The 27530-nt window shown below is 44.9% G+C and overlaps 1 protein-coding gene across 1 annotated transcript in view; it reads left to right on the top strand.

Annotated features, from left to right (window-relative positions):
- Positions 1-1765: 1765 nt before the first annotated feature.
- The window catches only part of selenon (selenoprotein N), a 38567-nt gene continuing 12802 nt past the window's right edge, over positions 1766-27530 (top strand). The window contains exons 1-11 of the mRNA XM_038796638.1: positions 1766-2312; positions 3910-4027; positions 4233-4363; positions 8618-8830; positions 11804-11928; positions 15326-15463; positions 17580-17661; positions 20091-20279; positions 20405-20510; positions 24259-24371; positions 26603-26704. Coding sequence (XP_038652566.1) covers positions 2115-2312; positions 3910-4027; positions 4233-4363; positions 8618-8830; positions 11804-11928; positions 15326-15463; positions 17580-17661; positions 20091-20279; positions 20405-20510; positions 24259-24371; positions 26603-26704 — 1515 coding nt within the window. The 5' untranslated portion in view covers positions 1766-2114. The remainder of the gene's footprint in view (positions 2313-3909; positions 4028-4232; positions 4364-8617; positions 8831-11803; positions 11929-15325; positions 15464-17579; positions 17662-20090; positions 20280-20404; positions 20511-24258; positions 24372-26602; positions 26705-27530) is intronic.

Here is a 27530-nt window from a genome sequence, read left to right as displayed (position 1 = left end):
AATTTAACTCTTTCTGGGGGTGCAATGTCCATCAAATGTTTAAATTACTTGATTAAAGTTTTTGCTATCTTCATCATTGGCAAATTTAAATGTATGAAACACAGCAATTGCTTCGGGCCTTGCTGCTGTTCGGAGCATCGCTGCTGTACGCAAATCTGATTGATCTCCTAAATTTACTGCAGTAAGCAAGAAATTAAATTATTGTTTAAACATACCTCAGTTGCTGTCCACATTACCATGAAATCTGAGACTCATTGGTGGCTTCAACGACTCCATTTGGTTCATTCTGGCAGTCTGCAAAATCTTCAAATCTCTGTGGGTCTCCTGGCAGGCTGATAGCTTTTTTCTCAGTGTTTAATACCTTCCAGCCCCAATACCATATAATGTTCTTGTCAGATGGCCTGATTTATATTATAAGGCACTTGTAGCTAAAGTTATAAACGATTTATTAACATTAAATGTGGGTCAACTATACATAAAACAACAGATGAATAACAGTACAGTCATGTACAAGCAACCTCTCTCCCAGCTCTCCAGGTAGTCTGAGGTCACCTGACTCTAACATTCACTTGTATACTAATGAGTCTTTGAGTGATCAGACAGTGAATTACAACACAACCATGATATCACCACACTCAAGTCATCTCTCTCGTAATCTCATACACACACACACATTCACTCCTCTCACCCATTCTCACAAGTACACTCACCTCTCTCTACCTCTCTCGCACACACACAATCACCCCTCTATTTCTCTCTCACACACACACACATTTCTCTCTCACACACACAACCCTCTCTCACACACTCACACCCACATCTCTCTCTTACACACACACACAAATCTCTCTCTCACATACATGCAGCGACTCTCTCCCTCACCCACAAACCACTCTCTCTCACATAAAACCTTACAGTACCCAATTCTTTTTTTCCAATGAAGAAGCAATTTACTGTGGCCAATCCACTTAACCTGCACATTTTTGTGTTGTGGGGGTAGGACCAACACAGACACGGACAGAATGTGCAAACTCCATACAGACGGTGATCTGGGGCTGGGCTCGAACTCGGGTCCTCAGTGCTGTGAGGCAACAGTGCTAACCACCATGCTGCCCTACTCAAGTCAACACATCATCCTTGTGACAAATGGCCTGCCTATGCCATTTGGAAAGCAAAAAGTCCCACTAGCCAGTTGGACGATGTTTGACAGTCAGGCAATCAGCCTTTCCCCCACCATTTCATAGAATCATGGAATCCCTACAGTGCAGAAGACCATTTGGCCCATCGAGTCCGCACCAGCTCTTGGAATGAGCACCCTACTTCAGCTCACACCTCCGTCCCATTTCCGTAACCTCACCTAACCTTTGGACACTAAGGGTCAATTTAGCATGGCCAAACCACCTAACCTACACATCTTTGGACTGTGGGAGGAAATCGGAGCACCCGTAGAAACCCATGCATACACGGGGAGAAAGTGAAAACTCCAGAGTCACCGAAGGTCAGAATTGAACCTAGGTCCCTGACCCTGTGAAGCAGCAGTGCTAACCACTGTGCCCCTGCGCTGCCCAAAATATTTGCAATATTTTTATACTGGTCAAAGAAATCCCCAATCTTTTTTTATGTCTCCATGATTTTTCTCCAGGGTTTCACTCAGCAGTGTCCTGAAGATTGATCCTCCACTGCTGGAGATTTAGCAATATAGTGCCTCTAGATTATTTTATATGTTGTTATAATTGAGACCAGAACTGTACATAGTGCTAATTATCGAAAAATTGTGCCAAAGTTGGTTGCATTATCAAGGGGAAAATGGGCCTTTATTGTGGCGAGTGAGATGTGGCAGATTTGCGCTTTGCTGATTAATATCTGCAAGGGGCCCATTCCAGCCGAGAGCTGCAGTCACATTCCAGACTTTCCTTCAGTCCCGGCTGGCTAACGTTACAGAGAGAGAGAGAGGGAGGCAGCAGCGCAAGACGATGGTGACCGGGTCAGTAATGTGTGAGTTGGTGCATTAGCAAAATAGAAAGAGGGAGAGGGAGAACTTGTTCAATACAATCCAGCGAGTAAAGGGGCGAGGGGTCTTGCAGAGCAGCTCGGAGTTACAGGAGACTTTTCAGATGGCGTCTGATGTGAGGCAGCGGAAGAGGCAGAAGGAGGGAGAAGGGGGGCTGCGAGAGGAAGGAAGCCGGGCCGCTGAAGCCACAAACGAGCCCGCAAAGATCAGCCTGTGGGTGCTCCTGAGGGTCGGCCTGCTGCTGGCCCTGGGAGCTGGAGGATGGAAATATTACCTGGACTGCGAGCGAGCGAAACAACAAGTAAGAGAAAAACTGACTGACTGCTCCCCCCGGGGTAATTGTTCATCTTTATGGGGCAAAAAGTTGAATTAATAAAGTAAAAGGGATCAGTGGGAGGAAGGCTGTAGACCTGCAAACTTTGTAGTCTTAGCTGAACGTTTGTGCAAGGGAAGGGGGGGGGGGGGGGGGTGAAGAGAGTGACAAAGATTCACGTTCCACACGTCCCACTCCATAACGAGCCCAGCTCATCAGGAGATAACTAGGGTGTTAGCATTGGAACCTCCAGCTCCAAAAATATATTTTACTGCATTGGATCACATGCTGCCTTTTCTGTTATGTCATCTGCCCGAAATCTTCACATAATATGGGTCATGTGTTTAACTCAGATATTGTAAGGTCTAACAGTCCTTGTATTTGATCTCTGTAACAAATTCCACTTCCTCCCTCAGGCTACTGTCTGAGCTAGGCAGTTGGCACATATTGATCCTGAGCTGAGCGTTCAGCCCCTCCATCACCGACACCGCCTATTCTCACCTCTGTGTCACACAGTGCCTGTGTGTCCCTCACGCTACTGGTCTGCTGCCCAAACCCTCATTTGTGTCTTTGTTACCTCTGGGTACGTCTGTGTTTTGAGGATGCCCTCCCGGGCCCTCTAAACTAGAGGGCCAAGAAAACCGTGCTGCATTTAATTCTCATCAAATCCCATTCGCAGATCACCACCAAGTTGACTGATTTACGTTGGCTAATATGCCCTTATGTAGTTGAACATGCATGGAACATACAGTGCAGAAGGAGGCCATTTGGCCCATCGAGTCTGCACCGACCCACCCAAGCCCCCATTTCCACCCCATCCCCGTAACTCAATAACCCCTCCTAACCTTTTTGATCACGAAGGGCAATTTATCATGGCCAATCCACTTAACCTGCATATCTTTGGACTGTGGGAGGAAACCGGAGCACCCGGAGGAAACTCGCGCAGACACAGGGAGAACATGCAGACTCCGCACAGACAGTGACCCAGCGGGGCATCGAACCTGGGACCCTGGCGCTGTGAAGCCACAGTGCTATCCATTTGTGCTACCGTGCTGCCCTGGTATAGTTGCTAGGGGGGTGGGTGGGTGGGGGGGGGGTTATAAAAAGATTATTAGCAACTGGTCAGTATTGGTAAGTGTGTTTTTGGAAGTTAAACATCGCTTTTTAAAAATAAATTTAAAGTGCCCAATTTTTTCTCTCTCCAATTTAGTGTGGTCAATCCACCTACCCTGCAAATTCTTTGGGTTGTAGGGGTGAAATCCATGCAGGCATGGGGAGAATGTGTAAATTCCACACGGACAGTGACCCGGGGCTGAGATCGAACCCGGGTCCTCGGCGCTGTGAGGCAGCAGTGCCGACCACTGTGCCACCATGAAGTTAGACATAGCCAACTGGCCAGGTGTGGCTTGAAACTTTTATGTTGTGAGGATCACATGTAAAGAATCACCATGTAGCCAAGTTATTGGAGAAGAGATTTGGAAGAAGAGGAACTTAATTGAAAAAAAAATCTAACCAGTTTATGATGTTGAGTGATTTCAATTCATTGTTCAATGTTGTCCACATTTAAAATATGTTTATCTCCTAGAAAGATGCTCTGAAATCTCTTGGCAGCGAAGGGTTGTTCCTATTTTCCTCATTTGACACCAATAATGACCTGTGCCTCAGCCCAGAGGAGTTCAAGCCTCTAGCTGAAAAACTAACAGGTACAGTCTGTCTAGATGAATGTTGTCTATATGCATGCAGACTGTAGTGCTGTTTAACGTTGCAGAGTTAAAAATCCAGATTAACATGACCTCTTTTATTTAATTACTGTCTGATGCAAAACAAACCTGGCTTCAGTCCATCTAAAAATAGTGACTGAATCGGCATTATGTCTAAACTACTTGAGGTATGTTTTATTTTGTGCAGGTATTGCTTCAGTGCCTGATTTCGAGAGCAGTGAGGAGCCAGATCCTAATTCAGAAATGCTGACGATAGAAGCAAGGTTCCAGCCTCTACTGCTAGAAACAATGACCAAGAGTAAAGATGGGTTTCTTGGAGTGAGTGAATCATATTTCTCCCTTTTTCCACTGCTTTGATTGTGACTGTTGGGATATTGTACAGTTGTATGGGCATAGGTTATGAGTATGAAACCTAGGGAAGCAAATGCTTTTCTAAAAATTATTTCCATTAGAGACATAAACGTACAGGACCTTTTGTTTATTTTATAAGTTTAAAAAAATAAATTTAGAGTATCCAATTAAGGGGCAATTTAGCGTGGCCAAGGTGCGACCCCTGCACATCGTTGGGTTGTGGGGGTGAAACCCACGCAAACACGGGGAGAATGTGCAAACTCCACACGGACAGTGACCCAGAGCTGGGATTGAACCTGGGACCTCGGTGTCATAAGGCAGCAGTGCTAGCCACTGTGTAACCCTCGTTTATTTTAGAAGTTAATTGTCACCAACCTCTATGGCTTCAAGTCACAATGACCGATGTATGACCTCTAAAATATAATATCACAGTCTTGTGGTGCAGTGGGCAACATCCCTGCCTCTGAGCCAGAAGCTCTGAGTTCAAGTCCCACTCCAGGACATGACAGTAAGGGGATGCAAAACGTGGCCAGACAAGTTGAGTATCTGAGTATACCTTGAACACGGGTTGAGTATCAACTTGTAAATCCTTCCAACACACGCCAAAGACTGGTGGTAAGAGTGGGAAAGATTCCTCGTCAGCCATTTGATAGAGGGCATCATCAGCTGTGGGAACATTATTTTAGTTTAATTAGATAAGTTTCCGTTTAAAGTTATATTCCTGTTACAGTGCCCCAGTGCTGCAGTGCATCTTGTAGATTGTACACACAGCGGCCACTGCTTCTTGGTGGTGGAGGGAGTGGACATTTAAGTTGTTGAATGGGGTGTGTTATGGGCCAGGGTTTAACAACTCCAAAGTATATCGTGGAGTCCACCTGGTCTGCAACCATTTATTGATTTTGGTTACGATGAGCACAAGAGCCTGCCTTTCAGGTGTTATTCAACAGAGTTCTAAGGTGCTTTTAATCAAAAACCAAGCTTTATTCTACAAATTTAGTTAACATTTGTATAAACCCACACAGTAAGAATTTTTATCAACTACAAACATAAAGACCCTACACAGCTACAGTAATCTATGTATAACCCTTAATAAATTCCCCCTTTAACTGTTCCAATTCAATAACAAGATCCCATTTACCAAAAACCCCTTTTCAAAGGTGTGGCCCAGCACATGGCATTCTTACTGTCTTTAAAACTTGTTATTGATACTCTGTTTCCCTTTTCAAATAATAGGTTTGAATTTCTTCCAGAAAGCAGTTACCTATTTTAAGTTATCAAGTAGTTGGAAACAGCTTTTAAAATGAAGGTAGAGAGACACTTAGTTCAACCTGTGCGGTTTAAAACCAGTCCAACTCCCAGAGCCACAGCCCAACTCCACCCACACAATGACATCACTGAAACCATGTGATAAGACAAAAACATTTCTTAAAGGGACACTCCGATGACAGGTGCCATTCAAGTGGGCTGCTTTGTCCAGGATGGTATTGAGTTCCGGGAGTATTGTTTGAGCTGCACTCCTCCATCACAATATTTATTTTTAAAATTTAGAGTACCCAATTCATTTTTTTTCCAAATTAAGGGGCAATTTAGCATGTTCAATCCACCTAGAATTGGAAATTCAGCGCAATTCATATTGTGAAAGATGATGGGAAAATATATGTTCTGCCTTTGAACTGTAACACCAGTCCAGCCAACATGTTTCAGTAGACTCCAATGTGCTCTTCATTTAAAAAAAAAATGAAAGTGCCCAATTGATTTTTTTTCCAATTAAGGGGCAATTTAGCGTGGCCAATCCACCTATCCTGCACATCTTCGTGTTGGGAAGAAACCCACGCAAATACGGGGAAAATGTGCAAACTCCACACGAATAGTGACCCAGAGCCGGGATCGAACCTTGGACCTCGGTGCCGTGAGACTGCAATGTTAACCACTGAGCCACGTTGCTGCCCTTGTCCTCCATCACATTCTTGACTTGTACTTTATAGATGACGGACACGATTTGGGGAGTCAGGAAGTGAGCTATGTACCACAGATTTCCCAGTCTCTGAACTGCTCTTGTGGTCACAGTATTTATATAGTTGGTCGGGATCACTTTCTGGTCAATGGTAACTCCCAAGATATTGATTGTGGGGAATTCAGCATTGGTACTGTCATTGAATGTCAAGGGGAGATAGCTAGATTCTCTCTTTGTAGGAGATGTCCATTGCCTGACACTTGTGTGGTGTGAAAATACCAGCCATTTGAACGAGGCACTGGAGGGCTCACAGTGCCTATGAAATCCAACAAGGAATGAACATCTTCAAGAGGAGGGGGGCGAAAAATCCATAAGGGGGATCTAAACCCATATCTTTTCAGTGCCTCTCCTGCTCCCATCATTGTAGATTGGACAGGCAACATCACTTTGTTCCTACCTCATACCACTTCCCTGTCCAAATATTGGGAGCAAGTTAGTTGTCAACTTCTTATTTACCACGTTAAGTTCTTGGTCAGAGAGACTCTTCATAAATCATGTGAAATCAACAATCCATTTTATAAACTCAATAGCTGTCAGTTGAGTCTGTTGTGAAGCTGCCTTCTTCTTCAAATTGGCCAGATAATAGCTCCGGGTTCCAGTCACACACCAGGACTTGATGGTCAAGGAAGGTGCGTTCATAACGCAGTCAAACAAGTTGAGTTTGCCAACCTGCAAATCTTTTCCAAAACATGTCAATGGCTGATGGCAAGAGTGGGACAGATTCCTGGTCAGCCATGCATGATGTGGTGCTATAAGCCTCTGGCAATAGACTCGTGACCTGTTCCAGGAATTACTAGCTTTGGAAACAGACAAAAGTCTGTCTTAGTGCACCACAACGCATAGACTGAGAATTGGAAATTCAGCGCAATTCATATTGTGAAAGATGATGGGAAATTATATGTTCTTCCTTTGAACTGTAACACCAGTCCGGCCAACATGTTTCAGTAGACTCCAAGGTGCTCTTCATTTAAAAAAAATTTAAAGTGCCCAATTGATTTTTTTCCAATTAAGGGGCAATTTAGTGTGGCCAATCCACCTACCCTGCACATCTTTGGGTTGTGGGGGCGAAACCCACGCAAACACGGGGTGAATGTGCAAACACCACACCGACAGTGACCCAGAGCCGGAATCGAACTTGGGACCTCGGTGCCGTGAGGCAGCAGTGATAACCACTGTGCCACCATGCTGCTCCCAAGGTGCTCTTAATGCTGTATGTGATGCTAAACTCTCTCCATACTCATCACAGGAAGTTCATAACAACATGTGAACCAAATGCTCATGTTTAAAATTCCAAGGAGCACTGCTAAAGGCTGAAAGATTATCTTTTCATACTCTTTAATTCCTTACAAGATAGAGCTGGTACAAACCATAACCAAAGAGACAATAGTGCAGGTGTGGGGAATAGTTAATTAACCATTTTGTAAAGGTGCGATCTTGGAAGTACGAATGAGGTGATTAATATATTATGTGGAATCTAGCTGTTTTCATTCTTGAACATCTCCAGTTACAGTGGAAAATACCTGGCTATTTCCACACAATAACCCAGTCATTGTTAACATAATAATAGAAACACATTTTTGACAGATACCAATCCATTAACCTTCTATATAAAACTTCAGACAACACAATAGGACCAAGAAACCGTATTGCCATTATTGAAGAGGGTTTTCTGTAATTATATGATGGGATTAGTAAACCTTTTTGAGTCAGAGGCCAGAACTATCAAATTGACACTTGACTGGCCTTAGTTGTACATATTGTGACAGCAAAGAAGAATTTTATTTTAATTTAATTAAGCCTCAGGAAGGATGCTACTAAATTATCCTTTTGCAAATACCCACTTGGTAATAATACAGAACTTGAATAATGCTGAAAAAACAAGGCACCTGTTGATAATTTTCACCTTATACGCTTCAAGACAGAATCTCAAGAGGACCCAAATCTTGCTTGGCAGTTACCTGTACCCTGGTGCATTCTCCATGGCAATGCCTCTATCAGCCAGAGTCTGCTTGTCAATCAATCAGCACCCTCTTCTCGTGGAGTAAAAATTATTGTACCCTTTGAGATTTGGTATTCCTGTGACTGTCCCAATGTGTGCAAGACAAATTTCAGCGACCTTTTACATCTTCTGTACAGTATGTTAAGTGTGATATGCATTTAAGAGAAAAATAAGGAAATGAAATTCTATACATGTTCTTGTGTTTCAGGTCTCCCATAGTGCTCTGTCAGGATTGAGAAACTGGAAGTCTGCAGAAATACCTTCCAGTGAATTTAGCAGCAGCCTGTTTAAAGCCTTCCTCCCTGTAAAGAATAAAGTAGAACTGGGCGATACGTGGTGGATGATTCCCACTGAGCTGACCATCTTTACAGGGTACCTCTCCAATAATAGATTTTACCCTCCAACGCCACAAGGAAGGGAGGTAACATAATCCCCACATCTTTGTTCTTTATTCTTTTCTTCCCCCACCCACCTTGCAGAGTAATGTGACTGAGCTTGTGAAGCCAACACACAAGGGTTATTCAATGATGATGCACCAATAATTACAGGCACTGTTCCATGATACTTCCTTTGTGATATTTAGTACTAAATCTAGAATAATTATAATCTTTTTATTGTCACAAGCTTACATTAACACTGCAATGAAGTTACTGTGAAAAGCCCCAAGTCGCCACATTCCGGCGCCTGTTTGGGTAACAGTGGGAGAATTCAGAATGTCCAATTCACCTAACAGCACATCTTTCGGGACTTGTGGGAGGAAACCGGGGCACCCGGAGGAAACCCATGCAGACACGGGGAGAATGTGCAGACTCCGTACAAGACAGTGACCCAAGCCGGGAACCGAACCTGGGACCCTGGAGCTGTGAAGTTACAGTGCTGGCTACTGTGCTGCCCACTAGAATTAAGCTACCTCCGTTACAAACATTGTTTTTAAATCAGCTTTTCCAGTACTGGGTAACACTATTCTTTAGCATTTGGTATATTTATATCTTCATGTGAAAAATCTATTTTACAAAAATGGAATGGTTTAAAATTATTTTCCATCAATTCAGTTTTGGGCCTTTTAAAAAAATAAATTCATTTTTTCCAATTAAAGGGCAATTTAGCGTGGCCAATCCACCTACCCTTGGGTGGATTGGCTATGCTAAATTGCCCTTAGTGTCCAAAAAAGGTTAGGTGGGGTTATGGGGATAGGATAGAGGTGTGGGATAGGGTGTAGATATAGGCTTGAGTAGGGTGCTCTTTCCAGGGGCTGGTGTAGACTCGATGGGCCGAATGGCCTCCTTCTGTACTGTAAGTTCTATGATACCTTGCACCTCTTTGGGCTGTGGGGGTGAAATCCACGCAAACACGGCGAGAATGTGCAAACACCACACAGACAGTGGTGACTAGTGCCAGGAGGCAGCAGTGCTAACCACCGTGCCACCGTGCTGCCCCTTTGGGCCTTTTCTGATCATGGTCATGCTTCTAGCAATCTCAGTGCAACTTCCTGCTGGTACAATGGATTGTGCAGTTGCATTGAAATGGAAATTCTCTTGTATCTGTGAAGACTGATTTATTTGTCCGAGCAGCAATCTGGCGGCCTTGAAACTGCTGTTTGAATCATAGCATTGACTGTCATTTGAATGCTGATGTGTTTTGCCACTTTCCAGCTTTTTCTATGGAGTGAGTGCCTTCCTCTACTCCATCTACTGAATGACTTGAACTCCATCCGTTGTGTGGGGCAGATGTCTAGTGTCTAACTAGTTTATAAAGCCCAAATCAGATCAAAACAACGTCTCGGAATGGATTTAATCTCACATTAGTGAGACTCCTGAATTCTGAACCAGCAGTTCCTTCAGTTCGAAGGTCAGAAATAATGAAAGGATCACAATCTTTGTGATTGATCGCAATCTTTTGAGCAATTGGAAATGTAATGATGCCCCACCAATTCTTTGTGGTAATATAGTACTTCAATTAATATGTTAGTTTTCTAATAATCAAGTCTGTTCACTAATCTGTGGCTCTGAGTGCATGGAGTCATCCAATTGATGTCGCCTTCTTTTGGCACAATTGGTGACACTTGGATAACTTGCTAGCTTGCTGCACGAGTGTTGACCTGGCTGTGTTGATTTTCTTCTGCTGTTGAAAGATTTCAGGGTAGAACGTTTAGGCCCAGCTGGGTTGAGCAGGGAAGCTGATGGGTGTGGAAATTCACACTGTTGGCAAGCGTGCCGTCTTTCCTGAACTACCCTGTCCCTGGACCCATTTTTCCAGAAGTGGGGGAGGGAGTCAGTGCAAGACCTACAATCCTCGCAATTGGTGGGTAATCCAATTAAGGCCCTTTAAAGATCTATTGTCAGAAGACCAACACAAATTTTCCAGTCACCCTCCTGACTCTCTGAGGTATTGGCTGTTGTCTGGAGGCTGCCTCCTGCTGGCAGACCAGGAGTCCAGTACTCCAGGCCAGGATAGAGGCCCTCCCTGCTAACCTGGGTTCAACTGGAGCCTCAACCCACATGATAGTGGCCTGGCTGATAAGACCATTTTTAAATTTAGAAATGTACAAGGCCGGAGAGAGGTGCCTCTATCCTGAGGTGCTCTCTGTCTCAGACTTACCTGTGAGAGCACCCTGGTGCTTCTTCAGAGCTTAAGGGTTCTGATTGCTACCCACCCCCATTTCCCCCCTCCAGCTCAGGAGTCTGCCCTCTGATCATCAATTGACTAATTTGGGGAAATTCACTGCTGGGGCGACTGTTGCTCACCTGATGCGGGATTGTGATCCCCATTTGAACCCGACATCGGAGTCCAGACTCAAAAGGGCAAAATCTTACCCTATTTCTGGCAGTGTTTTTGAGTCAGTTCTTAGTTTGTGGCACAGTTGCTTCTCAGTTGGATGCTAATTGCATTGCAAAGGGCTATCTCTTGACAAGCTCTTCAATAGAACATTTTCAGTAGCGCTGTGTACCATCACTTCTATTGTAGGAAAGCTGTTCTTGAAATGATGCTCCCAAAGCTAAAGTGATCAACTGAACAGAGACAGATCAAAGAGTTAAAAATTAGAGAAAATTACTTTAAAAGAAATGTAATTGCTGCAGGCGTTCTTTGGACTCTTTGTAGTAAAAGTCAGAGGGAGACAATGAACAATAGCATCTGTGATTTCTATACACGGTGAGTTTTTGATCTTAACTACAGCCATATGATGAGGGCACATTTAGGAACTTTCTGATAGGAGCCAAGGAAATCACTGATTTTTGTGATCCGTCAACACCTAAGTGAAACCAACATGTCTTTAATGCTGGTTATGGTGAAAAGGATATATTCCTGTGAGCCAGAGTTAATGTGTGTACATACCAAAGTTAGGACTTCTCCTCATTGCTAGAGTTTGACACGAGCTTTCTCCTTTTTTAAACAGGTCATTGTCCATAAACTTCTCAGTATGTTTCACCCACGGCCGTTTGTGAAGACCAGGTTTGCACCCCAGGGTGCAGTGGCTTGTGTCCGAGCCTCCAGTGACTTCTATTATGACATTGTGTTCAGGTGGGTATGTTTCCTGTGTCAACTCCACCAATTGTTTCAGAACATAAAACATATAGTGCAGAAGGAGGCCATTCGGCCCATCGAGTCTGCACCGACCCACTTAAGCCCTTATCCCCGTAACCCAATAACCCCTCCCAACCTTTTTGGACACTAAGGGCAATTTAGCATGGCCAAACCACTTAACATACACGTCTTTGGACTTTGGGAGGAAAACGGAGCACCCAGAGGAAACCCACGCAGACACTGCGGGAACATGCAGACTCTGCACAGACAGTGACCCAGTGGGGAATCAAATCTGGGACCCTGGTGCTGTGAAGCCACCGTGCCAGCCACTTGTGCTACCCTGCTCCCCTGTTACATAACAGCTCAAAAGTAATCCTTTGGCTGCAAAACATTTTGAGATCTCGTAAAGGGGTTATTCATGAGGATTCTGTTTTTCTTTAAGAAATAATAGAACTCCAGAAATTGCCATGCAAGCTAATCTTGGCGTTGGATGTGCTTCCTCTTTCACTGATGCTTGGGTTTCTATTAAATATGCTACAAATACATATGTTTCCTGCAGTCTATTTTGAGAATGTTATAACAGTTGCACAGAGGACCCTGGATTTGTGAATGTATGGATCTGACACCATATCCTTCTGCATTCAAGAACTGGACGAATGCGAATGATGGTAGTCTTCAACATTTATGCCCCCCCCTCACTGTGAACCTTTTATTCTGCTATGGAACATGGTCTCTTCTTCCATCCCCATCCCTCTCATTTAGATAAACAAATCTCCTCTCTTCACAAGATGACCCATCTCTGCAGAAAATCAAATACCGTTGCAATATTCACTGCACGAGGTCCAATGTTCCAGCAGACCGAAGTCTTGTACGCAACCCTAAACTGACCAATCTACTTTTTTTCCTCTGGAGTCTCGCTGAATCACAGAATTTTTTTTTTTAGTTTTTCCAATTAAGGGGCAATTTAGCACGGCCAATCCACCTAGCCTGCACATCTTTTGGGTTGTGGGGGCGAAACCCACGCAAACACGGGGAGAATGTGCAAACTCTACATGGACAGTGACCCAGAGCTGGGATCGAACCTGGGACCTCAGCACCGTGAGGCAGCAATACTAACCACTGCACCACCGAACTGCCCATTTATAAATAAAGTTAACAAACTTGCTTAGCTGTGTAGAGAACTTTGGAGAGAGCGATCCTTTCAAAGCAGATTCAGTACACTTCTGCTCAACCTCGCCGCATTTGGCAAAGCTGCTGTTCAACTTAAAATCCTTCTGTTTTGTCCGACTCGATTCCTATGGCAAATTGCAAAACTATAGTCAGACTTGGCTCCACCCATTAATTACATCATCTTTATCCCACTAAGAACTCACATGACCTGCTTAGCCAGGACTAAATACAACTCCTGATAAATTATCTACTCCCCAGGGAACCTCCATCACAGCAATGTTCCATCCGTCCACTATATGTAAATAAGTAATCGGTTCGAATGAATCATGACGTAACCTTTTACGACTTAATTACAGTTTTTGCAGACACAGTTTGGATTCCTTAATCTAGGTACTGAAACAAATATATACCTTAACAGAGACTTTTAAAAACCTCACTGTAGCTGATACAAAATATAATATATCAATTTTCTGCATTCATCACAGTTCCCATATTTGAGGCATTTCATGAGGTTCGAGCAGCTCCAAGCCTGGTATTACTGGGCTGGGAATTGGGGATTAGTGTTTTGTGACATTAGAAAGTATTGTGCCTTTTTTCATTTTGTTTGAACATGTTTTTTTACTAATTGCAGGAGTATTGGAGAATATGTGGGCAGCACGTAGCATACTGGTTAGCACAGTTGCTTCACAGCTCCAGGGTCCCAGGTTCGATTCCCGGCTGGGTCACTGTCACAGGTTAGGTAGAATGGCCATGATAAATTGCCCTTTGTGTCCACAAACGTTAATTGGGGTTACTGGGTTAGGGGGTGGGGTGAAGGAGGTGTGTGCTTGAGCGGGGTGCTCTTTTCAAGGGCCGGTGCAGACTCAATGGGCCGAAAGGCCTCCTTCTGCGCTGTAAATTCTATGATTCTACGGTGTACAATTTTTGTTACCTTATTTTTTTCCATTTGTTTTTAAATTTAAAGTGTCCAATTCTTTTTTTTTTCCAATTAAGGGACAATTTAGCGTGGCCAATCCACCCACGCCGATCATTTTTGGGTTGTGGGGTGAAACCCATGCAGACACACGGACAGTGACCGGGGGCTGGGATCGAACCCGGGTCCTCGGCGCCATGAGGCAGCAGTGCTAACCACTGCACCACTGTGCTGCCGTGAAGTTAGACATAGCTAACTGGCCAGGTGTGAACCTGAAACTCTTACGTTGTGAGGATCATACATGTAGCCAAGTTACTGGAGAAGAGATTTGGAAGAAGAGGAACTTAATTGCAAAAAAATCTACCCTCAGTTTGTAGTCATAGATGTTTACAGCATGGAAACAGGCCCTTTGGCCCAGCTTATCCATGCCGCCCAGTTTCTACCAGTAAGCTAGTCCCATTTGCCCGCGTTTGGCCCATATCCCTTTATACCCACCCTGCCCATGTAACTGTCTTAACTTTTTTTAAAGGACAAAATTGTACCCGTCTCTACCACTGCCTCTGCAGCTCATTCCAGATGCTCACCACCCTCTGTATGGTATGATATGTTGAGTGGTATTATGAGGCAGCAGCAGTAATCACTGCGCTACCTGCTGTCCTCTTGTTACCTCATTTAAGGTAGGCTATACTACCGGTGAGTGTTCACTTGACAGATCCCTGGGGCAAAGTGGTTGTCCAGTGAGGAAAGGTTGAGCCGGTTGGGCCAATACATGTGCAGTTTGGAAGAAAGAGAGGCAATTTTATTGAAACAAAAATAACAATGAGGGGTCTTGACAGGGTAAATGCTGAGAGGATATTTCCCCTCTTGGAGGGATCCAGAACTGGGGGCATAGTTTCAAATTTAAGTGGTCCCCCATTTAAGATGGAGGCATTAACTTTGGGAATTCTCTTCCTCAGAAAGCAGTTGAGGCGGGATCATTGAATATATTCAAGGCTGTGTTAGACAGAATTTTCATTGTCAGGGGAGTCAAGCTTTATGATCGACGGACAGGAATATTGACCTGAAGACCTCATCAGATCAGCCAGGATCATATTGACTGACGAAGCAGGCTTGAGGCCCTACTCCTGCTCCCATTTCCTACGTCCTTATAAGATGAAGTGCTGATATGTTGGGATGGTTAGAGGCTGGAGATGTTGTGATGAAAGATGGAGGATTGTCTCTAATCCTATATCGGATAGAATGAATATCTACTCTGTATTTTCCACCTTTTCGACAGCGAGTTCATGTGAGTGAATTGTGTTTACATTTCAGGATCCATGGAGAATTTCAGTTGAACGAGCCACCGGATTATCCTTTTTGGTTCACTCCAGGGCAGTTTACTGGACACATTGTTCTTTCCAAAGATGCATCTCATATTCGAGATTTCTGGATGTATGTTCCCACTGACAGGTTGGTAGGATTTTTGTTTTGTCTTGCTCTGTGTTCCTGGATGATTATCTTGAGTAATGTGATTTTTTAATGTTTGATTCTGGAGTACGTTATCTTGTACGAAGGGATCAGACTTGACACAATAGCCGCACTTTTAGCTCTGAAGCCAGAAGGCTGTAGGTTCGAATCCCCCTCCAGAGACACTTCAGTGTGGTTCCGAGAGAAGATCCCATGGCACAATCCAAAGAAGTGGACGGGAGTTGTCCTGACCAATATTTATCCTTCCAGCAGCAACACTAAAACAGACTATATTTGTGAGAGCTTGAAATGAATGAAATGAAAATCGCTTATTGTCACGAGTAGGCTTCAAATGAAGTTACTGTGAAAAGCCCCTAGTCGCCACATTCCGGCGCCTGTCCGGGGAGGCTGGTACGGGAATCGAACCGTGCTGCTGGCCTGATTGGTCTGCTTTCAAAGCCAGCGATTTAGCCCAGTGAGCTAAACCAGCCCCTGTCCACAAATTGATTGCTGCCTTTCCTACCGTACCAGAGTTTTCTTTCTTGCTTCCTTTCTCTTTCTTTCTTTCTCTCTCCCTCTTACTTTTAATCTCCTTTTGCCCTTTTCCCTGTCACTCTCTTCTCTTGCTCTCTCTCTTTTATTTTTCTCTCTCCTTTCTCTTTTCCTTCCCTCTCTTCTGCGTGAGTGTAATCACGTCAAGAATGGCGCAGGAAACGCTAATCCGCTGAAGAAACACGTGGAAGAAAACCTACAGGAGTTGCACGAAACCGCTCAATGCTGTTCAGTACCTGTCATAAATCTTTGGCACTACTTCTCTTGTTGTCAGTGTTAATTCTGTCTGAGTAATTCCGTGTGCGTCCTGCTGCTTTTCCCTTTTGCCTTGTTTTATTCCCTCTGCTGGCTCCTTTTATTTGAAAAATAATGTATTATTCCTTCCGTCCACATGGCTGCACTGGGCCCATTTTGCATCTCTAATGCAAAAGCAGACTGGATATTGATGTCCACATCTGGTTCATGCTGCATCGCGCGTCTCAGAGGGTTGTCAGAACAAATGCCAATAAATGAGGCTGATGGCTGCCAAAACGCTGGGACTTTGACAGTTAGCAGCACAAATGGAAGTGTGAAACATTACTGAATAACAGGGATTGTCAGCTTCCTGCTGAAACGCAGGCTTCCAGTAGGCTTCTTATTAATTAGTGGACCCCTAAGGATCCGGGATAGATGCCTGTTCCTCCCTGCTGCTGTTCACTTGTAAATCCTCACACAGTTTCCTCTTTTAATTTATTCTTTCCCAGGGCTCCTTTAGAGCCAATCCAACTTGGTGTCTCTTAATCTTACTTTATCCTGTCTCCTCTCTCTCTCTCATTCTGTGGAGCGTCCTGCACCCCAGCTCCTTCACCTTGATTTTCCCAATTTTGTTCTTTTTATGATAAAAAAAATTAGCTTGGAAATGTATATTTTTTTTATTTGTTCGATCATTACGAGGGTTCAGTCCAAGAGGAGATTTTAATCCCTGTAGCTGTACAGTTTTAACCCCAGTCTCTGTTGAGTTTGATGATCTGAGCCAAGATTTAGGGGAGGATTAGGATGCTGTAGTTGGACTTAATTCTCTGAACTGGGAGGGAGAAATCAGCCAGAGTTCCATCCAGAGATTAGGCAACTGTTTGTCGATTAAAGAGCAAATCAGCTGTAAGACCTTCACTGGTTGAATTCTTTGTTGGTTGCACACATTTGGACATTTGGTGTTAAACGGATCCCAAGCCAGATGGTGAAGAATGAAACAAAAAGCCAATCCGTTTCAAGATAATAGGTTTATTTACAGAATGGATACCTTCTCCCTACTAACCCGCAGCGTACCAGCAGTCTCTCTTTATTCATGCTCTAGGTACTTAATTGCACAACGGTTTAATGATTTCATGATAATGATTTAATAAACGTTAGCAGTTGGGCTCCAGAGCTTCTCCAGTTGTACCTAACAAGGGTCGCTTGCATGTCTGATGACTCTCTGCAAGCTTTGTATATTGAAATTCCAGCCCCCAACAACTGCACAGCTTAAAATATCTCCAGAAAGGCTGGTGACCCATTAATAACTTGTGTGTGTATATATTATCTGTACCAGGTCTCTGAATGTGGACATGGAGTGGCTGTACGGAGCAGGAGAAACTGGCAACATGGAGGTGGACATAGGCTACTTGCCACAGGTTTTGTTGTGCTCTTGTTGCTTTTTTTTCCATAAATTTAGAGTATCCAATTCTTTCTTTCCAATCTAAGGGGCAATTTAGCGTGGCAAATTCACCTACCCTGCATATCTTTGGATTGTGGGCGTGCAACCCACTCAGACACGGGGAGAATGTGCAAACTCCACACAGATAGTGACCCGCGGCTGGGGTCAAACCCGGGTCCTTGGCGCTGTGAGACAGAAGTGCTAACCACTGCGTCAATGTGCCACCTATGCTCCTGTAGCTTTCCACATCATCCAGGAAAGATTTCATAGAATCATACAGTACAAAAGAGGCCCTTTGGCCCATCAAGCCTGTTATGTCCGTGTACTATGATAAATTAATCAGTGTACGACAGAACATCTAGTTCAAGTCTAGTTATTTAATGTTGAATGAAATGAAAAATGAAATGAAATGAATGAAGTGTGGGCAGACAAAACTATTGCTAACCAAACTGTGGAGCTTCTAACGATCCTACTAACAGCTTCTGTAACTCTGATCAAGACTGTTTTTTTTGTCTGGTTCCAGTGTGCCGTTCCTCTTGCATGACACTTAATGGCCCGATTCTATATACATGTGTCATATACACTGTTATTGCATATCATTACAAAGCCTGCACCGACACTAATCCCACTTCCCACCCAACACTTGGCCCATAGCCTTGAATGTTATGGCATTTCATGTGCTCATCCAAGTACTTTATAAGATTGTGAGGTTTCCTGCCTCAACAACCCTCCCAGGCAGTGCATTACAGATTCCCACCACTCTCTGGGTGAAAAGATTTTTCCTCAGATCCCCACTAAACCTCTTGTCTTTCACCTTAAAATCATGCCCCCTGGTTATTGACCCTCCAAATAAGGGGAACAGCTGCTTCCTATCCACATTGTCCACACCCCTCATAATCTTTTCAACCTCAATCAGGTCGCCTCTCGGCCTTTTCTGCTCCAAAGAAAACAACCCGCGCTTATCCAGCCTCTCTTCACAGTTCAGATGTTCCATCCCAGGTAACGGCCTTGTGAATCTCCTTTGCACCTTCTCTAGTGCAATCACATCCTTCCTATAGTGCGGTGAACAGAACTGAACACAGTATTCCAGCTGTGGCCTAACCAAACATAACCTCCCTGCTCATATGGTCTATGTCATGATTGATAAAGGCAAGGGTGCCATGTGACGGAATGGTTAGCACTGGGACTGCAGCGCTGAGGACCTGGGTTTGAAATCCCGGCACACGGTCACTGTCCGTGTGGAGTTTGCACGTTCTCTACCTGTTTGCGTGGGTTACGCCCCCACAACCCAAAGATGCTCAGGATGGGTGGATTGGCCACGCTAAATTGCCCCTTAATTGGAAAAAATTAATTGGGTCCTCTAAATAAAAAAATTAAAAAATTGTTGTTCTTAATTTAAGACGGGTGCCTAATGGTGAATTTTCCCCTGCTCATTAAATAAAATAACTCAAGAATATTTTAAACCAATGACACCGAGGTCCCAGGTTCAATCCCGGGCTCTGGGTCACTGTCCGTGTGGAGTTTGCACATTCTCCCTGTGTCTGCGTAGGTTTCGCCCCCACAACCCCAAGATGCGCAGGATGGGTGGATTGGCCACGCTAAATTGCCCCTTAATTGGAAATGTTTTTTACAGTAATCTTTATTATTGTCACAAGTAGGCTTACATTACTACTGCAATGACATTACTGGGAAAAGAATATTGTAAAGAATACTGCAAAAAGAATTTAAAAGAATATCTTAAACCCTATTCTCAGCATTCAGATAAAAAACAGCTGTTACCAGGAAAATAGGGATTCAGCTTTAACCAACTATGGTCAATGGCGTGTCGGGGAGAACACTACATCTGTTTGTGGAACAAAATCTTAATCCTCTTTATTAAAGGACAGCTTTGTAGTTTCACGAGAGAGAATGCAGTGCAGTAAGGAAGCCTTTCCTGTGATTGAGTGTCTGAGCAGTGCTGGTTATCCTCTACGCCTTTCGGAAGGGGAATGATTACTGAGGCACTGCAATCTCTCTCTCTTCAATCTCCCTGACACTCCTCCAGTGAGAGAGTGGCCAAGTCACAGTCTGCTGAATGTCGCACAACAGTGGTTGGCATTTTCAGTAGAAACCTGATTAATAATACTGCATCCTGCTTAATACAAGCAGAATTCAGTGCAGTAAACTCTAATGTAACTTGGCTCACGTTGGTGAGTGTGGGTTTTGAAGCGAGTTCAGAAATCTGGCTAAGAGTGAAAATTGATCAGATCGTGATTTGAATGTCAGCAGCAGCAGACTGGAAGGGAAGCAGAGCAGCTTTGAAGCAATGAAGAGTGGTGCTGTGTTCCCTTAGATGGCTGCCTTTGCCCTGCTGTGGTCTGTACTGTTTTTTCCCCCTAAGTGCCTGTCCATCTGTCTGTGATGCAGATGGAGCTCAGGGCCTCGGGCCCCTCTATTCCGAACATTATCGTCGATGAGAATGGTAATGTGATTGACGGTGCAGATGCTTCAGGGGAACCCATTCAATTTATTTTCGAGGAGATTGTCTGGCGGTCAGAAATCAGCTTTGAAGAGGCTGCCAACAGGCTGGAGACAACTATGTATCCATTTAAGAAGGTAACGAGTAAATTACATTGAGGTGACTCAATACTTTTAAACCGTTGTTTGTTGTTTCCTGTGCATTGGTGATTTGGCTGCCAGGCAAAACAGCACTAAGACTGAACAGAATCTCTTTTTTCAAGGTGTCGTATCTTCCTTTTACTGAAGCTTTTGACCGTGCGAGGATGGAAGATAAACTTGTGCATTCCATATTACTTTGGGGTGCACTCGACGATCAGTCTTGCTGAGGTGAGTCTTGCCTTTCAATCTCTCTATCTTTTAAGAAATGGTTCATCCTCGACCTCTGGGCTCCAGTGGTATTTATTGCTTGTTCCAAGTTGTCCTGGCAAGGTGGTGGTACACGCCGATCCCTAGCTCTAAGCTGCGCAGAAACCCAGAAGTTCCCACCCAGGCCAGCACAATTCAATCCCTTTAAGTTACTGCATGTGCCATGGCTGCACAAACATTGTTTTTAGGGTTTTTTTCCTATAAATTTAGAGCTGTGTTCTTCAAACTTTTTTTCCGGGGACCCAACCCGGCCGACCTTCGCGACCCATGCCGGCCGACCTTCGCGACCCATGCCGGCCGACCTTCGCGACCCATGCCGGCCGACCTTCGCGACCCATGCCGGCCGACCTTCGCGACCCATGCCGGCCGACCTTCGCGACCCATGCCGGCCGACCTTCGCGACCCATGCCGGCCGACCTTCGCGACCCATGCCGGCCGACCTTCGCGACCCATGCCGGCCGACCTTCGCGACCCATGCCGGCCGACCCTTCGCGACCCATGCCGGCCGACCTTCGCGACCCATGCCGGCCGACCTTCGCGACCCATGCCGGCCGACCTTCGCGACCCAAGCCGGCCGACCTTCGCGACCCATGCCGGCCGACCTTCGCGACCCATGCCGGCCGACCTTCGCGACCCATGCCGGCCGACCTTCGCGACCCATGCCGGCCGACCTTCGCGACCCATGCCGGCCGACCTTCGCGACCCATGCCGGCCGACCTTCGCGACCCATGCCGGCCGACCTTCGCGACCCACGCCGGCCGAACTTTGCGACCCACGCCGGCCGACCTTCGTGACCCATGCCGGCCGACCTTCGAGACCCATGCCGGCCGACCTTCGAGACCCATGCCGGCCGACCTTTGCGACCCATGCCGGCCGACCTTTGCGACCCATGCCGGCCGACCTGCGCGACCCACGCCGGCTGACCTATGCGACCAACCATTTTCTCTTACCTTGTTTGCTGCTAACAGAAATGGAGGAAATGGTTTTGGGTCCCTTTGGCCCTCGTACACTCTCCTCCAATGGAACCTGTTGGATGAGGTGAAGTCTTCCAGAGTCGGAAAGTATGGAGTCTCCATCTGTCCAAAGTTCTGCATTTTTTTCCTGTAAAATTTTATTAAATTAATCCCCCCCAACTTGTAAAAAAAATGTAATGAATAAAATAAATGAATAAAATGACTAAACTACCCCCCCGAATTTGTAAAACAAAATGCTGCGACTGTTTAAAAACAAAAAGCAGCCGGACTGCGCATGCGTGCCCGATCATCGGCGCGCATGTGCATAGTTTTGCCATTTTAAAGGTCGCTTGCACCTGGCGTTATTAACAGCCGGCTGCTGTGGCTGTTGCGCGCAGATTTGCGCGATCGGGAGCGCCGCGACGGACGGCTCCGCGACCCTCCCGACACCTGCCCCGCGACCAACCCGCGGGTAGCGCCCCCAAATTTGACAATGCCTGATTTAGAGTACCCAATTCATTTTTCCCAATTAAGGGGCAATTTAGCATGGCCTATCCACCTATCCTGCACATTTTTGGGTTGTGGAGGCGAAACCCACGCAAACACAGGGAGAATATGCAAACTCCACACGGACAGTGACCCATAGCTGGAATCGAACCTGAGACCTCGGTGTCGTGAGGCAGCAGGGCTAACTCACTGCGCCACCGCGCTGCCAACATTTTATTTAAAGGACCCACACACCTAAGCAAATCACCTCTGTGCTACAAAAAATAAATGAGAGAGGGTAGCACGGGGTGCAGTGGGTTAGCACTGCTGCCTCACGGCGCCAAGGTCCCAGGTTCGATCCCCGCTCTGGGTTGCTGTCCGTGTGGAGTTTGCACATTCACCCAGTGTTTGCGTGGGTTTCACCCCCACAACACAAAGATGTGCAGGATTGGTGGATTGGCCATGCTAAATTGCCCCTTAATTGGAAAAAACATTGGGCACTCTTAAGTTTAAAAAAAAATCAGAGAGTATGAGGGTAGTGAATCATCTTGAACCGTTGCAGTTGGTGCCTTGGTCATATTTCTGCATTGCTCTTGGGCAGAGATACCAGCGATGATTTTCCCATTGGGAATGAGTGAGAGAGGCAGGGCAGTGACGTTGGTTCAAGATGATACATCTCCAAGTATTGAAGAGAGCAGAATTTCTGCTCCTCATCTTAGTTTTTGAGTGTTTGCATGATCCAGAAAAATAAAAGAGGTCGAGAAATGTTAGTTGTGCTTGTAAAGTTGCTGTAGCTCGGAAATGGGTATGGCAAGGGTTCTGGTAAAATATTTACAGCACAGAAACAGGCCATTTAGCCCAACCAGGCCAGGCTGCCTATTGTGCTCCTCATGAGCCTCCTCCCACCCTTTCTCATCGAACTTTACCACATACCCCTCTGTTCCCTTTTCCCATCGGAACTTGGGACTAGGAGTAGGCCATTCGGTCCCTCAAGACAGCACTACTATTCTATAAGATCATGGCTGATTTAGTTGTAGACTCACCTACACTCTCTCCTGTCTCTCTCTTTCCCACCCCCACCCTTGTACATCAAAAATCTGTCTTTTAAAAAAAATAAATTTAGATTACCCAATTATTTTTTCCAATTAAGGGGCAATTTAGCGTGGCCAATCTACCTACCCTGCACATTTTTGGGTTGTGGTTGTGAAACCCACGCAGACACGGGGAGAATGTGCAAACTCCACACGGACAGAGACCCAGAGCCGTGATCGGACCTGGGACCTCAGCGCCGTGAGGCAGCTGTGCTAACCACTAGGCCACCGTGCTGCCCTATCAAAAATCTGTCTTAATCGCCTTCAATAAATTCAATGACGCAGCCTCACTGCTGTCTGTGAAAGATAATTCCACAGACTAACATAATAATAATGATCTTTATTAGTGTCACAAGTAGGCTTACATTAACATTGCAATGAAGTTACTGTGAAAATCTCCAAGTCGCCACATTCCGGCGCCTGTTCAGGTAGACAGAGGGAGAATTCAGAATGTCCAATTCATCTAACAACCACATCTTTCGGGACTCGTAGGAGGAAACCGGAGCACCCGGAGGAAACCCACACAGACACAGGGAGAACGTGCAGACTCTGCACAGACAGTGATCCAAGCTGAGAATCGAACCCGGGTCCCTGCTGCTGTGAAGCAACAGTGCTAACCACTATGTTACTGTGCCAAACCAATGTGTTTATCCTTCATATGGTTATATGGCCGGCCCTTAAATACAACACTCCTATTCACCTCAGCCACTCCCTGTGGTCGTCAGTTCCACATTCTCACCACTCTCTGGGTAAATAATTTCTTCTGAATTCCCTATTGGATATCTTGGTGACTTTTTTATATTGATAGCCTCAAGGACTGCTCTTCACTACTGGAGGAAACAATCCCTCTGAGTCCACTCTATCAAAACCTTTCACCATTTTAAAGATCTGTGTTTGGTCATACCTCAACCTTCACTCTTTTTTTAAGAGAAAAGAGACCCTGACTTTTCATTCTTTTCCTATCAGGTGTCACCTTGCAGTTCTGGGATCATCCTTTGTAAATCTTTTTTGCCGCCTCTCCAGTGTCTGCGGGGAGAATGGGCGGACTTTGTCACAGTGGCACGGGATACCAGCTCCAGCTCTGCTGTCTCGGGTGGGATTTCAGTGTCTTTTTACTGAGTGCAAAGCGATCTTTACTCTTACTGACACATTCTCTGTTATTTCCTTCTGTTTGTGCAGGGTCAGGGCGGACTCTGCGGGAAACCGTTCTCGAGAGTTCGCCCGTCCTCTCTCTGCTGAATGAAAGTTTCGTCAGCAGCTGGTCCCTGGTCAAAGAACTGGAGGATCTTCAGGTAAATCATCAACAGAGTTTGATGGATGTAACTGATGGTAGTCAATCAGCAAATCAACATGAGCAAGGTAGACAAGAGCAGAGGAAGCTGGGAAAAACTCAGCAGGTTCGCCGACACCTCTCCGGAGAGAAACAGAGTTAATATTTCGAGTCATGGACCCCTCGTTTGATGAAGACCTGCTGAGTTTTCCCAGCTTCCTCTGATCTTGTTTCAGATTCCAGCATCCATAGCATTTTGCTTTTTTTTTTCATAACATTTTTAGAGTATCCGATTATTTATTTATTTTTTCCCAATTAAGGGGCAATTTAGCATGGCCAATCTACCTACGCTGCACATTAGACTTATAGAAATGAATGAACAAAGAATGTATTAAAGGCAGTGAAGGAGGAGGATGGAAACTGGTATTTATGGTAACTAGCTTAGGTGAAGCGAGTGACGAGCACTGTGGACATAAATGGCCTGAGTGGCCTCCTCCTGAACCAAAAATTCATGATTTTTCAAATACATAGAAATATTAAATTAGGGATGAGCAAGTTTATTTTTGGAGGGTGAATTTGTCTCATTTTCCCCAGTGGCTGTTCAATATATGGGATCCAAATACAAATCAGAAAATGGTCAGCAATTTTGGAAGCTGTTCACAATTGAATTGGTTTGTCTCACTGTGCTCTGGAGTGGTTGTGCGACTTGTGTACACAGGTAGGGAAGAGGAAAAGCTTCAATGTGAATAGACTCGGGAGGGATTGTGTGTGGCTTCTTTCACCCAGTGATCTTGCTGCTGCACCTGATCGGTGCATTCCTTGGTCCATGTCAAACAACTTTACAGCCTTTTATTAGGAACTCCGAATTAAATGACTGCGGATTTTAGTTTTCATCCATTCCGCACTTCAAATTATGGGCATATTGAAGTTGACATTCACTTTAATTGAAGCTGACGTAATAAATGTTCTGATTCTTAGTTCTGAGGAATGAAATTCTAAATATTTGAAACTAGAAGTTAGCTAGTAAGGAGAACAAAATATATTGCACAGTAATGCAGCCTCCTTTTTAAAAAATAAATTTAGACCCAATTCATTTTTTTCAATTGAGGAGCAATTTAGAGTGACCAATCTACCTACCCTGCACATATTTGGGTTATAGAATCGTAGAATTTACAGTGCAGAAGGAGGCCATTCAGCCCATCGAGTCTGCACCGGCTCTTGGAAAGAGCACCCTACCCAAGGTCAACAACTCCACCCTATCCCCATAACCCAGAAACCCCACCCAACACTAAGGGCAATTTTGGACACTAAGGGCAATTTATCATGGCCAATCCACCTAACCTGCACATCTTTGGACTGGGAGGAAACCGGAGCACCCGGAGGAAACCCACGCACACATGGGGAGGATGTGTAGACTCCGCACAGACAGTGACCCAAGCCGGAATCGAACCTGGGACCCTGGAGCTGTGAAGCGATTGTGCTATCCACAATGCTACCGTGCTGCGAAACCCACGCAGACATAGGGAGAATGTGCAAACTCCACATGGACAGTGACCCAGAGCCGGGATCGAACCTGGGACCTCGGCACCGTGAGGCAGCAGTGCTAACCACTGTGTCACCGTGCTGCCCCCTCCTTTTTTCTAATCCTCCTCTAAATTCTGTTGAAATAAAACATTTCTGTGATAATTTATTGTGATTGTTCCATTCATATTGTTTCATACCATGGGGTTAAACAGCTGCGCGAGAGTTGTCCAAGTTGACACCCCTCCTCCATTCCGTTCCTTTCCCTAAAGGGAGAAGCCAGGCTTTTCTGCTTTATGTCTCCACTCCCGCATTGAGCTGCAAACTGGTTCAGGAAATGCAGCTTAATACATCCTGCTGTGCCCTAGGACCACCGAATAAGACCTGCACTCAATATAACGTGCCCGTGTGACAACAAATGCATCCCTGTGTGTGTGCTTGGATAAATTCCAGTATCCACAATTTGAATGAAGGCCTCCCTTAACATGAACAAATGGCTTTGTTTTAAAAAAAAAGGAGGAATTTTTGTACAAATGTGTTAACACACTCATAAGATCTCAACCCAGTGCTGTCGATGGGGGTTTTCCTGCTCACTTCCTTGATGCCTATAATTGGGCAAATCTGTTCTTTTGATAGACGTTGGTGAGCGTGTTATGTATTGTGATGGGCCTTCTCGCAAATTATACCAAATGTTTTTCTGGTTTAAGAACTTGCCATTTTTATCCTTCTCAGAGGAATCAAGAAGATGAAGGTACCGCGAGGTTAGCCAGCCTGCATTTAGAACACTACAACTTTCCTGTTGAGATGATAATAGCTTTACCAAATGGCACAGTGGTAAGTCTTGTCGTCTGTCATGGTCATTGTTTAGTGTTTAGATCCTAGCATCCCATTATATCTGTCGGAAAAAAATTCTTTCTAATGTGTTTTTGAAAAAGATTTTATGATCATTATGCAGCTTGCACTTGAGTGGCGATCACATTAACCATAGGTAAAATGAAGTGAAATCTGCCTGTCAATATACTCAGTTATAGCGTTTTGTAAGTGCCATGTGACAACTAACTCAGTTTGCAGAAATCAAATCAGTGAAAGTATGCAGTTATTGATACCTTTCCTCTTCAGTGTTCTCCCCCTCCTTTACTGAAGGTGTCAACTTTATGCATTATGCTTTGATGCCTCATAGTAATAATTTTTAAAAAAAAATAATTTTTATTGAAAAATGTTGAATTTATACAACAACATCGAACCGTAATAAAATACCAACAATAACAATAATAGCAATCATAAACATTCGCCCCATCTCAATGAACAACACAACATATTAACAACAACTTAAATTAACACAATGTTAAGTTACATAACCGTAGAGAAAAAAAAAATTGAAACTACAATAAGGAACCCCCCCCTCCCCCCCCCCCCCCCCCCCCCCCGGAGTTGCTGCTGCTATTGACCAAGTTACCTATCTTTGAGCCAGGAAGTCCAGAAAAGGCTGCCACCGTTTATAAAACCCTTGTATTGATCCTCTCAGGGCAAATATGACCCTCTCCAATTTTATAAATCCCGCCATGTCACTGATCCAGGTCTCCACACTTGGGGGCCTCGCATCTTTCCACTACAGCAAGATCCTCCGCCGGGCTACTAGGGACGCAAAGGCCAGGACACC

The sequence above is a fragment of the Scyliorhinus canicula genome, chromosome 1 (assembly GCF_902713615.1).
Source record: "Scyliorhinus canicula chromosome 1, sScyCan1.1, whole genome shotgun sequence".
Classification (NCBI taxonomy): domain Eukaryota; kingdom Metazoa; phylum Chordata; class Chondrichthyes; order Carcharhiniformes; family Scyliorhinidae; genus Scyliorhinus; species Scyliorhinus canicula.
Note: the sequence above shows the minus strand (reverse complement) of the source record. Positions and strands in the feature narration are given on the sequence as shown.